Below are 11,790 nucleotides of genomic sequence, written 5' to 3'. Positions count from 1 at the left end.
TTCCGCGATCACTCAAAAACGCAACCATCGATTTCAACAAAACTTAGTATACACATCCTTTGCTACCTGGAGAGAAATCTTGTGGGGGTCTCGGCTCTCTAGGATGTACAGTTTCTGAAATATTCCCAAAAAATGACCTGCATTAGCCAATACAAGCCTGCAAGTCTTTCTCTTTATATCCCAACTGCCATACACACGGTCACATGTACCTTATCAGCCAATAGAAGCTCGCAGGCCCCTAGTCTCCACATACACACAGTTTTACTCCAGGTTTCCATAACAACCCAGCCATTTTTCTTCACTGCTGTAGGTCAGCTTTAGGCTAGGGCTACACGACGACAATAAGTCACGCGACACATACTGCACAACTACACTGCGACATGTGTCATGCGACATTGATGTTGCACCAATGTCGCGCAACAATTTTCATAATAATAGTCTATGCTGTTGCACTGCTACATGTGACATGCTGCGAGTGTGACGTGACAGTCGCAGAAAAATCTATCTCAGTCGCAGCATGTCACAGCGTGACACCATAGCCTTTCTTTATAAAAATTGTTGAGACAAAATGTTGCATGACAAATGTCCTCGTGTAGCCCAAGAATTAAAGGGGCAGGGCACTGTGGAGGTCACTGTTAAAGAGGCAAACACTGTGGAGGTCACTGTTAAGGGGCAGGGGCCACTATTAAAGGCGCAACTTCAGTGGAGGTCACTGTTAAGGCAGCAGGGTACTGTGAGGTCACTGTTAAGGGAGCAAGTACTGTGGAGGTCACTGTTAAGGGGGCGGGCCCCTGAGGAGGTCACTGTCAAGAGAGTAGGGTGCTGTGAAACTCGCTGTTAAAGGGGTGGGCTGCTGTGGAGGTCCCATTTTAAAGTGGCGGGGCACTGTGAGGGGGGCAGTGTTAAGAGGTGGGGGACTGTGGAGTTCACTGTTAAAGGGGCAGGGTGTTGTAGAGGTCACTATTATGGTGGATACTGTTGATATCTTTTAACAATACAACCAAAAATTTAATGAAATTGATTAAATATACCTGTGTGAAGCCGGGTCCTTCTGCTAGTGAATCATAAAGTAGATGACTCTTCAATGCAAATTTTGGAATCTTAGGCAAAAACATTCATATATTTTCCTAAATCTATAAAATACATTGAGTCTTTTCAACTGTGTTAGGTTCCAGACACATACAATGAAAATAGACAATTGTACCCCAGTAACCGACTTTGTCTTGGCTGGCTTCGGAATTCAAGATGATCTCCAGGTGATTTTATTTTCAACTTTTCTGGTATGCTACATAATCACCTTGATAGCAAATACGTCAATAATGATTATTACCATTTCTGATCGAGCTCTTTACAAACCCATGTATTTCTTCTTGTACAACCTGGCTTTCCTTGACATCTGTTATTCTTCGGTGGTTGTCCCCAAGATGATCACAAATCTTATATCTCACAAGAAGATGATCTCATTTCATGGTTGCATTCTCCAAATTCATTTCTTCCATTTCTTGGGTAGTACAGAAGCCATACTGTTTACATTCATGTCCTATGACAGATATGTGGCTATTGCCCATCCTTTGAGATATTCCACCATCATGAGTTACAATGTCTGTTTTGGCTTTGCCTCGTGTTCTTGGGTTATGGGATTTTTCCATGCATTGATACACTCTGTAATGACTTCAAGACTTCCATTTTGCGGAGTAAATACAGTGATACATTTCTTCTGTGATGTTAAACCGGTCCTGAATTTGGCGTCTACAGATGTATCTCTTAATTTCAAGCTACTGGCTAGAGTCACTGGAACGCTTACTCTGGTAACCTTAATGTTAATTGTCCTCTCCTACATCTTAATTGGCAACTGTCTTTCAAAGATAAAGACCTCCCAAGGAAGAAAACGGGCACTGTCTACATGTAGTGGTCATTTTTCTGTAGTGACGTTCCAGTATGGGACAGCCCTTTTCATCTACGTACGCCCTTCTACAATAGACGCTTTAGATCAAGACAGAGCAGCTGCCATTATGTTCTCTGTTATAACCCCAGCATTAAACCCAATTATATATACATTAAGAAACAAAGACATGAAGAACGCTGTGAAGAAGTTGCTCAAAAGATCTTATTGAATGTCATTAAATTGAAAATCCTAAAACATGTAGACTACTTATACCCTCTCTGACATTAAAGGAGTTTTCCAGGCACCTGATATTGATGATTGATCTAAAGTGTAGGTCATTATTAATCAAGCGGTGAGGGTCCAATCAATACTAGTACTTTGGATGGAACAGGAAGCACAGCGCCATTCAAACTTTAGTGGTTGTGCTGGGTTACTGCAGTTCAGCTCCCATTGAAGTGAATGGGAGCTGGGCTGTAGTAACCTGGCACGACCACTACACTTTGAACGGAGCTATACCTCCTGTTTCATTTTCTGCTAGTTTGAACACAGGAGGCTGCAGGGAACAGCTGAGGATCCAGAATGTCAGACTCTCACCGATCAGATATGAGTGACCAAGTCTGTGGATAGGTCATCAGTATTAGGAGCCTGTTAAGTCATGTTATTCTACATAATGACTGCACTTATTCATGATTTAATAAATTAGTGTTTAATGGAAAGAAAAAATCTGTACTATTTTTTTTATTAAAGTCTGTACTATTTTTTTTAAATAAAATTGACAAATTATATGGCTTTATCAAATTTTGCATTTTCCCTATCGTTGCTATAGAAAAAATTGTTTGGTTTGTTTTAATCATTTAAAAGCAAATTGCTATTTGTTCACTTTTTGACAATTTAAAAACTGTAATTATTTAAAAATATGACCCAGATCTGTATCGTGAAATTGTGCATAGGCGCTCCATGACACCAAAGTCCATGACACCGTCAAACTAGCTCTTCACTGAAGTTCTGGTCCCAGTCTGTCAACTCCCGCATGGACAGGGTCAAGGGCACTGCTGCAGCCAATTCCATGTCCCCACGTGGTATATCACTGCTGGTTCATGTGCCATGTGGGAATATGTGAACTCTAAGGTCAGTCATTGGCAACAATGGCACATGTTGACAGACAGGGACTAGAAGTCTACTAAAAACAGCCCAGGAACCTGAACCAAGCAACCGTTAGTGGACGAGCATGGATTTACCCAAAGGTTCTGCTGGCTGGGATGCCTAGATCCTCCTTTGTACAGTTTTCCCTAATAACCTTATCCTTTCAGTATGTAATCTTTTGCATACATCATCATTACATTCACATAGAAAGTTTAATTTGATTCCAACAACTTCTTCATGGTGCATTATTTTTTTCTTGTCAATGAACACACTTTTCTTAACCTCTAAAGTTTCCCTCTTCTAATGATAAAAATATATGGGGAGATTTTTCATAACTGGTGTAGAATAAAGATAACAGATTCCACTTTTCATTTTTTAGAACTCCTCTAGAAAGTGAAAGGTGGAATCTGAGTGGTTGCTATGGGCAAGTAAGCCAGTTCTACTTTACACCAGTTGTGGTAAATCTCCCCCATAGTTTTTCAAATGACTTCCATTAAACGATTTGCAGTCTTTCCTGATTAGATGCACAAAAATCTGCAACTAAAAATCAGTTTCTTTCATCTAAAAGGAGTTGTTTTGGTAGCAAACACATGGGTTTCAGCACACACAAATTTTTGCCACAAACCTACCACATGTGATTTTACTAAAATTCCTAAATCAGGGATTTTGTGGAGGGAAACTTTTGACAGCTTCTACATTTTAGAGTTTGTATGTGGAAATATTTGCCCATTTATCTGAAAAATCTTTTGTGACGTTAGACAGTGATGTTGGACAAAAAGAGGTCTGGCTCACATTTGGTCTTCAAATTCATCTCAAAGGAGTCTGTTGGGGATCGTCTCAGGGCTCTGTTCAAGCCAATCATGTTCCTCTTCACCAACTTGTCAAACCCTGTCCTTATTTGACTCACTTTGTGCCAAGGGTTACAGTCATGCTGGAAAGCAAAGGACCTATTCCATGTTTTTATCCAAAACAAGTTATAATTATACAATTGTCTAAAATGTTTTTGCTTGAACAATATTTTTATGTAGAAATGTAGAAAGACTAACCCAAACCATGGAAAACTGTCTTAGGCCATTACCCGTATTCAAGAAAACTTTACAGTAGGCACTATGCATTCTGGTGGGTAGCATTCATTAGGTATCCACCAAACCCAGGCATGCTCCAAAGTGGCAGATAGTGAAACTTGATTCATCATTCCAGACAAAACATTTCAATGGCTCTAAAGTCCAGTGGAAGTGTGTGTTATACCAGTACAACCATCCTTGGTATTGTGCATGGTGATCCTAGACTTCTGCCATTGCTCAACCATGCAAACCCATTTCAAGAATCTCCAAACATACAATTCCTGTGCTGATGTCACTGCCAGTGATAGGTTGGAACTGAATTTACTTGGTCTAGTGCTTCATTACTGAATGGTTGTCATGAATTGATACTTTTATTTCACGAGCACTTACAGGTGACCTCTTATTAGATGCATAAAATCATAATGACTTATGATGCTTCATGTTCATGTCTGACCATGGATCTACTGAACCGTACTCACATCATTATATGAGCACCGATTAGTGGTCAGGCAGGAACACACAGTATCACAGATTGTTCACATAAGAGGAGCAGTGTTCAGTCCGGGAAATATGGCCGTCACACAGTTTCCCAAACTAAATAATCTTGTGTGAAATTGGACTTAATGGCAGTTCTTTATTATGACCAGGCCTACTAGCAGTGCTTGTCTATGGTGATTTGTGGCTGTGTATCTTTACGCACCTAAGGCTAAGACACAAGAGTACAATCAATAATACATACTTTAGACCAGTGTTTCTCAACTTCAGCCAATAAACGTGCAGGTAAGGACTGTCCTTACTGTAATGCCATAGCCATGTTGGCTGCTGGCATTACAGTGATTGGCTGGCCGAAACGCGTCATCGGGTGCTATATAGTTTGGCTCATTCTTAGTCAGGGAGAGCTGTGCTGAGGAAGGGACAGACAGTGTAGGGAGTGATTTAAGAATATTTTTACCACCAAAACTTTTAAGAGACCCAAAAGTCCTTTTAAGTACTATTGTGTGTGGCAGCAATATCTATTTTTAGCGCATTCTGCGCAAAATAGCGTACAATAATTAGGCCGCTGCAGACAGTGACATTAGCTGCGCCAGATCTCCAGTGTAAAGTGTGCTCATCCAAAAAATATCTGTGACATCCAGTGTACTTTTTCCATAGACGGTGTCCGCTGCGGACAGTGCCATTAGCTGCGCCACATCTCCAGTGTAAAGTGTGTGCATCAAAAAAAATCTGTGACAGCCAGTGTACTTTTTCAATAGATGGTTTCCGGTTCTGACAGTGACATAACCAGTACCACATCTGCAGTGTATCGTGTGACATGCAGTGTACTTTTTTGCGTAGACACTGCGGACAGTGACATTACCGGTGGTACCTCTCCTGTATAACGTTTCCTCATCCCAAATACCTGTGACATTCCCTGTAATTATTCATTAGCCGCTGGTGACAGCATTGACATTATCTGAGGGATATCGCCTGTGTGATGTTTCCACATCCCAAATACCTTTTTAAATTTGTTTGCGGATACACTTCCAAATCCTACGCTACTGTACGTGTGACAGAATTTCAATCATATATAATATTTCATATGAAGAAGGCGAGCAGTAAGGGACGAAGCAGTGGCCGTGATGCTGATGGTGCACGCAGAGGCCGTGGCCCTGGGCGTGGTGAAACTGTGCGTGCTGCCAGAGCACAAGAAAAACAATCATCCACAATACCTAGCTTCATGTCCCAGTTTGCAGGGCGGCACAGGACACCACTCTTGAAGTCAGACCAGTTCGACCAGGTGGTCGGTTGTATTGCAGCAGATAAAGCTTCCAGTTAGGCACCACCCTGTCTTTCATCAAGTCCAGTCTCAGTAGCCAAGACTCTGCTAAACACAATCCCCACCCTGATCCTTCTTCCTCCCACCATGGACAGTCTGGGCAAACAAGTGATCCTACACTCGGATATTCCGAGGACCTCTTTTCAGCACCATTCCTTGATTTGGTCAAAAAATAAAGGGATAGACCAGGCACTCTAAATATGTAGTCAAAACCGAGATATTAATTCTAAAATATTTAATTATTCACTTAAAAATATAACATAGCAGCATGAAAAATAGGTGGCAGCAATAGTACATGTATCAGCATAAAACTCATATAAATACAATAGCATAAACAACAAATTAGCAGCGACGGGTACTCAGCAAAAAGTGCAATGGTGCAATCAATAGCAGCAGTAATGATCAAAGTCCAGCCATGGGCAACCGCAATCCATAAATAGGTCTTTGCTTATAATGTTCCTCCTATGTCTCGGGATAATGCTATCAGATCCAAATATCCCTAAGGCTGGGTTCACACCTGAGCGTTCTGAAACGAGCGCTCTGTATGCGCGATTGTACGGGCGTTTACAATCGCGCATACAGAGACAGGCGTGCGCACATTGTCGCGCGTTCCCGAATATCTATGTGCGGGAACGCGCGACAAACGCCCAAAAAAAGCTCAAGCACTTGTTTGAGCGTCGGGCGTTTTACAGCGCGATCGTACGCGCTGTAAAACGCCCAGGTGAGAACCATTCCCATAGGGAATCATTGGTTGTTGCCTGTTGTGCGTTTTACAGCGCGTAGGAACGCGCTGTAAAACGCTCAGGTGTGAACCCAGCCTAAATGTTCCCAATTCCATATAATGTTACTACTGACTTTCTGTAACAGCGCATACACATATAACACTAGTCTTTTTATTGAGACAGGAAAGACCAGAAGACACAGTGTGGTGACCAGGGGCGTAACTATAGGGGAAGCAGGGGAAGCGGCTGCTTTGGGGCCCTGACCCCGAAGGGGCCCATCCAGGAGGAGAAGGACTAAAAGATTTTGTCAGGGCCCCCTCAACAGTATTACACAATGAAATTATATACAGTGACAGTATAGACAGTGTACAAAATAGATGGAACAGCGGCCGGGCCTGGTCTGATAGAGCGATCTTTACTAGCAACAGGAATGGGGGGCAGCATGAAAGGAAGGGGTTGTGAAAAAATTACTGGGGGAGGGGGGCCCCATTCAAAAATATACTGTGGGGCCCAGTAATTTCTAGTTACGCCACTAGTGGTGACTTCCCGCGGTGGCGTCCCACCAATTGTAGTTCCTGTGTCAATGTTACCTTAGTCTGGTCGGCGTTCATCTGTCTCAGTACGGGCTTGGTGATTCGTGATGGAACAGATGTCAGCTGACTGTGCGCTCGTTGGGACTTCGTGTTGCCAGCGGACTGTGCGCTCGATGAAGTTGCGTATCGTCAGAGCTTTCTTCAAAAACTTTGGTTCAAATCCAGGGGAGCTTCTCAATGGTTGACCACTGAGGAAGGGGTTACTCTCACATCCCCGAAACGTGTATGGGCTATACCTTGCATCGGCATGCTGGCAAAGAAGCTCCCCTGGATTTGAACCAAAGTTTTTGAAGAAAGCTCTGACGATACGTAACTCCATCGAGCGCACAGTCTGCTGGCGATACGAAGTCCCGACGAGCGCACAGTCAACTGACCCTGGAAATGTTGCCATTTAGGCTTGTGGACACTGAGGCCTTCCGCAGCCTGATGTCGGTGGACATCCCGCGTTACGCAGTACCCAACCACCACTATTTTTAGAGATGTGCCGTACATGTGTCCCGTAACATCACACATGCCCTGACCAACGCAGTTACTGGGAAGGGACGAAGCAGTGGCCGTGATGCTGATGGTGCACGCAGAGGCCGTGGCCCTGGGCGTGGTGAAACTGTGCGTGCTGCCAGAGCACAAGAAAAACAATCATCCACAATACCTAGCTTCATGTCCCAGTTTGCACGGTGGCACAGGACATCACTCTTGAAGTCAGACCAGTGCGACCAGGTGGTCGGTTGTATTGCAGCAGATAAAGCTTCCAGTTAAGCACCACCCTGTCTTTCATCAAGTCCAGTATCAGTAGCCAAGAGTCTGATAAACACAATCCCCACCGTGATCCTTCTTCCTCCCACCATGGACAGTCTGGGCAAACAAGTGATCCTACACTCGGATATTCCGAGGACCTCTTTTCAGCACCATTCCTTGATTTGGTCAAAAAATAAAGGGATAGACCAGGCACTCTAAATATATGTAGTCAAAACCGAGATATTAATTGTAAAATATTTAATTATTCACTTAAAAATATAACATAGCAGCATGAAAAATAGGTGGCAGCAATAGTACATGTATCAGAATAAAACTCATATAAATACAATAGCATAAACAACAAATTAGCAGCGACGGGTACTCAGCAAAAAGTGCAATGGTGCAATCAATAGCAGCAGTAATTATCAAAGTCCAGCCATGGGCAACCGCAATCCATAAATAGGTCTTTGCTTATAATGTTCCTCCTATGTCCCGGGATAATGCTATCAGATCCAAATATCCCTAAATGTTCCCAATTCCATATAATGTTACTACTGACTTTCTGTAACAGCGCATACACGTATAACACCAGTCTTTTTAGTGAGACAGGAAAGACCAGAAGACACAGTGTGGTGACTTCCCGCGGTGGCGTCCCACCAATTGTAGTTCCTGTGATTGGTGATTCGTGATGGAACAGATGTCAGCTGACTGTGCGCTCGTTGGGACTTCGTGTCGCCGGCGGACTGTGCGCTCGATGAAGTTGCGTATCGTCAGAGCTTTCTTCAAAAACTTTGGTTCAAATCCAGGGGAGCTTCTCAATGGTTGACCACTGAGGAAGGGGTTACTCTCACATCCCCGAAACGTGTATGGGCTATACCTTGCATTGGCATGCTGACAAAGAAGCTCCCCTGGATTTGAACCAAAGTTTTTGAAGAAAGCTCTGACGATACGTAACTCCATCGAGCGCACAGTCTGCTGGCGATACGAAGTCCCGACGAGCGCACAGTCAACTGACCCTGGAAATGTTGCCATTTAGGCTTGTGGACACTGAGGCCTTCCGCAGCCTGATGTCGGTGGCCATCCCGCGTTACGCAGTACCCAACCACCACTATTTTTAGAGATGTGCCGTACATGTGTCCCGTAACATCACACATGCCCTGACCAACGCAGTTACTGGGAAGGTCTACTTAGTCACGGACACAAGTGCATTCGCCCAGGGACGCTACATTTCCCTGACGGCACACTTGGTGAATGTTGTGGAGGCCGGGAGCAAATCGTACCCTGGGATGGCACAGGTGCTGCCGACGCCAAGGATTGCGGGCCCTACGTCAATCAGAGATTTTTCCAGCACCTACGTTAGTGGCTCCAACCCCCACTTCTCCTCCTCTGCCTCCTCCTACACTTCCACCTCCGAATTATCCATGTGCAGCATCAGTCAGTCATCAGTCGGTAGCTGGAAGCAGTGTAGCACTGCAGTGGGGAAGAGGCAACAGGGCGTGCTGAAGCTGATATGCTTAGAGGACAAACAGCACACCACCACAGAGCTGTGGCAGGGTATAAGAGACCAGACTGAGCTGTGGCTCTTGCCACTCAACCTAGAACCAGACTTAGTTGTGTCTGATAATTGCCATAAATTGGTGCCGGCTTTGGAGCTCTGCAAGTTCGCACACATCCCATGCCTAGCCCACGTCTTAAACTTAGTGCTTCAGCGGTTTCTCAAAACCTACCCCAATTTGCCTGAGCTACTGGTGAAGGTGTGCCGCGTGTGTGCACATTTCCGCAAGTCATCGACAGCTTCAGCTGGTCTGTCAACGCTGCAGCAGCGCTTGAAATTGCCAGCGACGATTGTTGTGCGACGTGAGCACGCACTGGAACTCAACGTTCCACATGTTGGCCAGGCTTTGTGAGCAGCAGAGGACAGTAGTGGAATACCAGCTGCAGCATGGTCGTCGCATTTCCAGTCAGCTTCCACTATTCACAAGCGAGGAGTGGGCATGGATGTCTGACCTTTGTGAGGTTTTAAGAAACTTTGAGGAATCAACACAGATGGTGAGCGGCGATAACGCTATTATCAGCATAGCTATCCAACTTCTGTGTCTACTCAAACGCTCGCTGCTCACAATTAAGGATGACACTTTGCATGAGGAAGAGGTGGAAATGGCGTAAGACATTACACATGGTGATAGCCAGATCACCCTCAGTTTGTCTTCTCAGCGCGAATTGGACGATGAAGAGGAGGAGGAGGAGGAGAAGCAGCAGACGGTTGCCTTCGCTACAGAGGGTAGTACCCATGGAAGTTTTATTCCATCTGTTCGGCGTAGGTGGGCAGAAGAGGAGGAAGAGGATGAGGAGAATGAGAGTGATCTTCCTGACGACGACATCAAAGTCTTGCCTGTTGGTACTCTGGCACACATGGCTGACTTCATGTTAGGCTGCCTTTCCTAAGACCTGCGCATTATACGCATTTTAGACAACACGGATTACTGGTTGTTCCCCCTTCTTGACCCCCTCTACAAAGAGAATTTCTCATCCCTCATTCTTCTGGTGGACAAGCAAAACGGTGCAATACCAGAAGGCCCTTGTTGAAAAATTGCTCCAAATATTTCCAGCTGACAACGCTGGCTGCAGAGTACGTAGTTCCTTGGGCAACCGAGGATGGGAGACAAGGGGAACACACAGAAGTTGTTCCAACAGAGGCAGGGCAACACTCTCCAAGGTCTGGGACAGTTTTATGACACCCCGCCAGCACCCTCAACCTGATGCGCGGCCTAGTGTCACAAGGAGGGAAACATTTTGAAAGGTGGTGAAGGAGTACGTAGCAGACCGTGTCAGCGGCTTCAGTAATCCCTGTGTGCCTTACAACTATTGAGTGTCCAAGCTGGACACATGGCAAAACTGACTCTCTACGCCATGGAGGTGCTGGCCTGCCCTGCCGCCAGCTTTTTGTCTGAGCGGGTGTTTAGTGCTGCTGGTGGCATTATAACAGATAAGTTAAATGAACAAGGCCTGGATTGCCCCTGACTTTTCTACTTCAACAGAGGAAAACGGCTGAACATAAAGGCACTCTAAATGTGGCTTTTATGGTGTAGTTAATACACTGTATTCCCATGCACCCCTTCCACCACTATAAAGGGTATATGGTTCAACCTCCCTTTTCTCGTCCTCCTCCTCCTGCTCCATCATATCAACATGCTTATTAGGCTGCCCTCTCTCCTAATGTTTTATAGGGTCAGCTCAGTAGCGGGCCCTCAACCATAATGTTTTAGAGGGTCAGCTCAGCAGCAGACCCTCACCCCTAAATTTTTTGATGGTCAGTTCGGCAGCAGGCCCTCACCCACAATTTTTTTTAGATGGTCCGCTCGGCAGCAGGCCCTCGCCCACAATTTTTTTTAGATTGTCAGCTCGTCAGCAGGCCCTCACCCCTAATGTTTTAGATGGTCAGATCAGCAGTAGGCCCTCATCCCTAGTGTTATAGATGGTCAGATCAGCAGCAGGCCCTCGCCCCAAATGTTTTAGAGGGTCACCAACAGGCCCTTGCTCCTAATGTTTTTAAGTGTCACCAGCAGGCCATCAATCATCATTTTTGAAGGGTGTGTATGATGCCCTCCTTTATGTGTAATAAAGGGTGTATTGGAGTGCTGGTTCCTTGCAATTTTTGGCAGCCCTTTCACTTAGTGCATAGGCTTTATGAGTGTAGGAGTCCCACTACCTGAACAATTGCACCACAATGTGAATGACACCCTCCATTATGTGATATACAGGTTGTATCTGAGTGCCTCTTCCTTGTAATTTTTGGCAGCACTTGCACTTTATACACATGTAAATATACAGG

The 11,790-nt window shown here is 44.9% G+C and overlaps 1 protein-coding gene across 1 annotated transcript; it reads left to right on the top strand.

Moving 5' to 3' along the window:
• The first annotated feature begins 1,184 nt into the window (after positions 1–1,184).
• Positions 1,185–2,114, top strand: LOC122921312 (olfactory receptor 12D1-like). Its single transcript, XM_044271288.1, has one exon. The coding sequence runs from the start codon at positions 1,185–1,187 to the stop codon at positions 2,112–2,114; it is 930 nt and encodes a 309-aa protein (XP_044127223.1).
• Positions 2,115–11,790: the final 9,676 nt, after the last annotated feature.

This window comes from Bufo gargarizans, chromosome 11 (assembly GCF_014858855.1).
Source record: "Bufo gargarizans isolate SCDJY-AF-19 chromosome 11, ASM1485885v1, whole genome shotgun sequence".
In the NCBI taxonomy this organism is placed as follows: domain Eukaryota; kingdom Metazoa; phylum Chordata; class Amphibia; order Anura; family Bufonidae; genus Bufo; species Bufo gargarizans.
Note: the sequence above shows the minus strand (reverse complement) of the source record. Positions and strands in the feature narration are given on the sequence as shown.

Coding starts and splice junctions, on each gene's coding strand:
- LOC122921312 (XM_044271288.1), top strand. CDS start 1,185: ATGAAAATAGACAATTGTACCCCAGTAACCGACTTTGTCTTGGCTGGC.